Consider the following 6,061-nt stretch of genomic DNA (forward strand, 5'->3'; position numbering starts at 1 on the left):
GGTTTTGTCTAATAGCAGCATAAACAGTGTTATTTAATAAGAAACGTTAAATGGTCAGTAGCATTGCTTCCACTCCAAGTGGTACTGGAGTAGAACAGCTTCTTCTAAAGTGCATTTGCTTATTCCCAAATCTGGAATTTCTGCCTAGTTCTTTCAATGCACCCTGACCATCAAGGGAAAAGTCTATCACCAAGTGGCAAACCTAGTGAGAGGTGCTCATTGTTACTACTACATCAGGTGAAAATAAAAACACAAACATGTTTAATTATCTCTTTTTATTTGTCCATCAAAAACACTCTTGTTATGTCTGACATCTGCTCTTTCTCAAGTTGTTTTGAGATGGAAACCTGAATTACTGAGTTTCCTGCTTGGAGAATGATCAAATACTGTGAGTGGGAGAACACACAATACTGGTTGTAGCAGTAGGCCGGAGTACAGTCAACAGGAGGTAAACATTTGACTGATAATATTCCTGGTCAACCTTCCTTGTAGCTAAAGGAAATAGTGAGCCAGGGTGTGAACCTTGGATGAAGGAATTTATAAGTTCAATTAAGGAAAGACTACTGATTTTGAATTCACTCAAAATACCATAAAACATCCACTGCTGTTTTTATTTTTTTTTAGCTTGCAATCAATGGAAGAAGAAAGTTATTAGACAGAAACCATTTCCCTTCCATTGACTGTATCTCGGCCACTTCTGAAATACTGACTACCAGGATGGGCTGAAGAAGAACACGGATCTCGCGATTGCCCCTTCTTGTATTCATAATTCCTGCATTTCATCATCATCGTTAAGGATTGCTTTATTCTGAGGCAAAGGTTGTGTATATGATAAGCACATGAATACTCTTTTTAAAAGAAAAGGAAATCATTCAATCATCCTAATTAATGCAGTGACTCACATAGCAATGGTGTGGCTGAGAAAGATTAGAGCCGGTTCTGAAACGCAACCTACTCAAAATGTAGAATATCTGATGCTGAGAATTAATCATTATGGCACGTACAATTCGAGCAAATGTGAAGATGCGATGGATTCTTTCATTCCTTTTTCAAAACTATAAAGAAAAAATTATTTTGTCTTTTCTTTATTATCTGTTTAGTCATCTCCAGATGAAGCTTGTCTCTAAGGTAGTCAAATACCTTTCTAAACCTCTCTGAGCTTGTAACTGCTTTTCCTCCAGTTACTCTCAATTTGTAAAACAACAGACATCATAAAAGTCTATTGTGTACTGAGACAAAAAAAACTCACCTACATTTCTGCGCAACAAACCAATTTGTTAATAAAAATATCAGTTGCTAAAAGCAATAAAAAAAGAAAAAAACATGTATTCCCTAACAAAAAAAAAAAGTAAATTCTAACTTCATGCAAACATTATTGCAATGATCAGTGGAGTAACACCAATAAAAAAGAAATATAAATTAAAATATTTGAAAGAAATATTTGAAAGAAAAATCATTCTTTTTTCACTCCAGGAGTTAGGTTATCTTCACGCAACAGACCAATCATACCTTTAGACAGTCTAAACTGAAGAAGCTAAACCTTACACAAATCTGAGTATACTTTTCACTTTTGTAAATCATATAATTTACTAACAAATACAAACATTCATCACTTGTATATGAAGATACACATATACATAACAAACATTAACTTAAAAGCCAGGAAACAAAAATGTACATAGACATTTGACACACCAGCTCTCTCTTTAACAAAATATGACAGCTTATTGTATTCAAATTAGAAGGACACAACTTAAAAAAGCCAATACACGTGCGTACAGACATACTTACATACACAGTCACACTTTCCATTATTTCTTTCATACTGACACACTCACAAGAGAGAAGAAAAGAGATCAGTTTTTCTTGTCTCATTAAAAAAAAGTGTTTACTCTTGTATGACTGGAAAGTGATGTTTTATTACTAAAATAAATTCATTTTCTTCGGTTGATGAACGAAAAAATGTAAACTTTTTAAGTAAAAGGCCTTTTTCTAGTAGTAATGGAACTACTTCCATCCTAGTTTCATTTTAAAATAAAAATATAGATTTCTATCAGATGTGAGAAAGGAGAGGAGAGTGTGGGGAGAGAATAGGAGAGAGGGAAGACGAAACTGAAGAGGAGAAAAAGGCAAGACGAAAGAAAAGACGAGCTGAAAGGTGGAGGATATGAAAGAGGAGAAAGGGAATAGGATATGAGAGGAAGAGAAGGGGAGGACAGGAGAGTAGAAAAAAAGGGAGAGGTAGAAGAGACATGAAAAAGCAGTGCTAAGGAAAGATGATGAGAAATGATTGAAAAGGATAGAAGAAAGAAAAGAAAATGGAGGGCACACCACACCCTCTCTTACATGATTTCCATCTGAATAATTTTTTACGTAAAAAAAGGGGGGCTTCTTCTTCCTCATTGTCCACATGACCATTGTTACGGACACACTGCTGCAGCACAGCTTCTGGCTCAGTTAGGCTTCCTTCTTGTTGGAGACTGGTGGAGCCCACAGGTCACCGGTGTGGCCCGAGCCAGGTGCTGACCAGATGTTGTTGTCCGAGTGGAAGGGGTCAAAGCCCAAGCCCTTGGACACAGCTCCGTTGGCGTCACTCATCACGGGTGGCGTCGAGGCCTTGGGAAGTGAGGAGGAGCCCCATGGTGAGGGTGTGTTAGGCGGACATGAAGTTCCCTGATTGGACCAGAAGGGGGGCGACCAGATATTGGAAAGGGAGTCCCACAAGCTCGGCGGTGGAGGGCTGTTGGCATTCATACCCATGTTGTTATTGTGGTAGGCGCTGCCATCTGACCACAGCGAGCCACCTACCTGTGGGTTGCAGTACTGCCAGTCCTCATCTGAAACCAGAGAGAGACTTGTCAGTATGAAAGAAGGCTGAAATTTTGGAATTAAATTCTTATATATTAGGTAATTCTAGATTAGATAGCTTTAGGCTCCTTTAAGACTACAATATATCCATTCCTAAGACTGAGGTAAGGAGTGGAAGAGAAGGAAGGGTAGAAAGAGAAAATGTGAGAGGGTAAATAGACAGCTCCATTAAATGGGGGAAATGCATCCTAGTCCAGCCTTACCTGTGAGAGGGCCATGATGCCGCACAAATTCATGTGCCTGCACAAGCCCTGGGGGCGGCCTCATGGCAGGCACTGTGAGAGTCTTGGGGTCCCACGAGTGGCTACTATTGTTGTTCTGCGAGCCAGACAGTGCAGCATTGTCACCAAAGCCACTGTATAGGCTGCGCGAGTAAGCCTCCTCCTTGAGCCGATGTGAGTAGTTGTTGTCAGGAATAGTGAAGAGCGAGTTACTGGACAGTGGTGGGACGGCTGCACTTGTGACAGGGTTGGACGTGCTGTGCAAGCCACCCATGCCACTGCTGTTCGTGCTGTTGCCTCCATTGCCTGTCTTCTGGCCGATGACACCCAGGGGCTTTTCAATCTTTTTCATCTCCGGTGGCACCTTGATGAAGGGCGTGACTTTGGCTTTCTGCAACAACATATGGTAACCACTGTTTCACAAGTGAAGGTTTTGATCATTGACAAAGTAAATAACAAATGGAAAGAGACAATAAAGATGTCGTATATAACTGAAATAATACAAAAATGGCTGTAAATACTGTGATTACAATTTCCATAATATTTACTAGCATAATTAAATCATCAAGAAGCTAAGAAGTAATCTTTACTAAAGAGGCAGGTACATACTGTATAATCACTATGCCCCACCTGCTTGTCAGTGCCAAGCAGAATGGCAGAGTAAGACGACTCCCTTGGTGCAAGTGGTTGTGGTTGCGTCTGAGGTTTGTTGTGGGTTGCCAGCCCTGATGTTGATGCTGACGTGGCCGATGTGCCATCTCCTGATGCTGACCTCGACTCGTCCCACTTTGGCACTGGTGATGACCCCGTGCTGCCCATACTCTCACCTGAATCTTTATTCTGCATCGAAGGAAGGACCCAATGGTTGAGGACTTGCAAAGAGGATTTACATTTTAAACATGCATATAAAATGCAAATACATGACACAAAAGGTTGAAAAACATACAGAAGGACAATAATCTTACTTATATTCTCCACTGCATTTGTTTATAAATGGTACAAATATAGTAGATGATGAATATAGTTTCATGAAAGATTCCTTAAATCTCACTCATATTCACACATCCCAAATCTACACACCTGCTCAAACAGAACCACACAAAAAAATAACAAATAAACATGAATAAATTAAATTCTACAAAAATAACAATTAAAAATGGCCAAAAAATGTGCATATGTGCAGCTCACTTTATTGGTGGTACCCTTTGGGTTCCTGTGGTTCTCCTTGGGGCGGTCTGAGTCCTTCTGGCGGACATGCTTCAGTGTGTAGGGCAGCTCCAGTGTATTTGGCTGGTAGATGTCACCACCAAAGTTACTGCGCCCTGAAGACTCCTTTAGCTTCTTCAGCCCCTTAACCTTTGTGCTGATCTCGAAGCCCAATTCATCATCTAGCACACTACTCGCGACCTGCCCAGTCTCCATGCTTGAGCCCTTGCCTCCTTTGGCCCGTACACTGCGCCGCTTGTTGGCCTTTCCACTCGTCCCACTCGCTGACGCCACATCCGATGATTTGCTCAAAGGTGTGTCCTGGAGAACGAGGAGAAGACATGAATTAGGAAAATAAGGAGGAGAATGTAGAGAGAAACAGAGGAATGGTATAGGATGAAGAAGAGGAGGTACAAGAGGTGAAAAATTATAAGAGAAGAGCAAGAATTATAAAATACTGTACTTCTGAAACTAAGATTGAAAGGAATAAATCACAAAATTAATTGTTGTAACTCAGTGTTATTGCCCTCTTGAATTAAAAGTATATATAGTGTAATTTCTTAAAAACACTTTTCAACAGACTGCCTTTGTCTCCTTTAGATAGTACAATCAGAACAACACTTATGGTCTAATGTTTTTCCCTGAAAAGAAACCAAGGTTGACCCTGTACTTACCCTTTCACTTATTGATAATTCATCTGTGTTGGAACTCTCTGTTGTCGTAGAAGATGTCTCCTCCTCGACACTTGGCTTGGTGCGTCTTCTGAGCTTGGAGCAGTTTTCGATGTGCAAATCTGTCTCAGTGCCGACCGATTGCTTGAGGACAGATGCCTCTTCTTTATTTCTGGTGTTAGGTGACTTCTTGGGATTGGCTGGCTCACTCTTGGCCGTTGCCGCCCCCATCGCATTGTCCTCCTTCGCACTCACAGCTCGCGAGAAGAAGCTGCGCCACGACATTGGTGACTCTGAGCTTCTACTGCTGTTGTTTTTGTTATTATATCCTTTAGATTTCCTATTCTGGTTCTGATTTGCAGAAATGTCAGATATAACAGAGATGCTTTCTCCAGACACTGGACCTAACTTAGAGTCAGACTGTTTTGTGTATTTGGATTTTGTACTTGAACTTGTGATCTGATTATTGCCAACCTTTTTAGAAGAGCTGGCACCTGAGGCGGACTTTCTACCATTTGCAATGATCTCACCCGTGGATGACGGAGCTGTGGATTTCTTGTTGCTAGACCCACTGCACACAGGACTGCTTGCCTTGAGGCTCTCCACCTGAGCATGGCCATTGGCATAGCCATTCTTCAGAGGAGCACCTTTGGAGTCGTGGTGCGCAATGTTCTTCAAGTCAAACACTTTGGACTTGTCAAAGGCTGGCGCATGTCCATTGGAGGGCACAGAGGTTGTCATGGCAATCTTGGTAGACCTGAGGATATGGTCTGCCTCAAGTGCTGCCAGGATCAAGGCCCCAATCAGCATGGCCGCCATCAGAGGTAAGATTGCATAATAGAGGAGGGGCTCCCATGAGGGCCTGGGCACAGCAGCTCCGCATTGTGCGAGCAGGTGGGTAGGGACGGTAGCAACCAGGGAATATTCAACTCGGCCCGGCTGCGCCTGGCTCTCACTCGGTGCTGCAGCCTCCTCCTCGGGCCCGCTTACCAACCCAAGGCTGGTGTGAATGACTAGCCGTTGTTGTACCTTGGACAGGGTAAAGTCAGGAGTGAACGCGATGTCCACCTTGTGACTAGCATTGGGGGCTAGCTC

At 42.2% G+C, this 6,061-nt stretch overlaps 1 protein-coding gene across 1 annotated transcript in view; it reads right to left on the reverse strand.

The window, feature by feature from the left end:
• Window positions 1-256: 256 nt before the first annotated feature.
• Window positions 257-6,061, reverse strand: part of LOC125025133 (transmembrane protein 131-like) — a gene marked incomplete at its 5' end in the record, with an annotated part of 19,716 nt that continues 13,911 nt past the window's right edge. The window contains 5 exon segments of the mRNA XM_047613086.1: window positions 257-2,837; window positions 3,072-3,480; window positions 3,699-3,929; window positions 4,278-4,616; window positions 4,970-6,061. The exon segment at window positions 4,970-6,061 is cut by the window's right edge and continues 158 nt beyond it. Coding sequence (XP_047469042.1) covers window positions 2,458-2,837; window positions 3,072-3,480; window positions 3,699-3,929; window positions 4,278-4,616; window positions 4,970-6,061 — 2,451 coding nt within the window.

The sequence above is a fragment of the Penaeus chinensis genome, chromosome 1, assembly GCF_019202785.1.
Source record: "Penaeus chinensis breed Huanghai No. 1 chromosome 1, ASM1920278v2, whole genome shotgun sequence".
Classification (NCBI taxonomy): domain Eukaryota; kingdom Metazoa; phylum Arthropoda; class Malacostraca; order Decapoda; family Penaeidae; genus Penaeus; species Penaeus chinensis.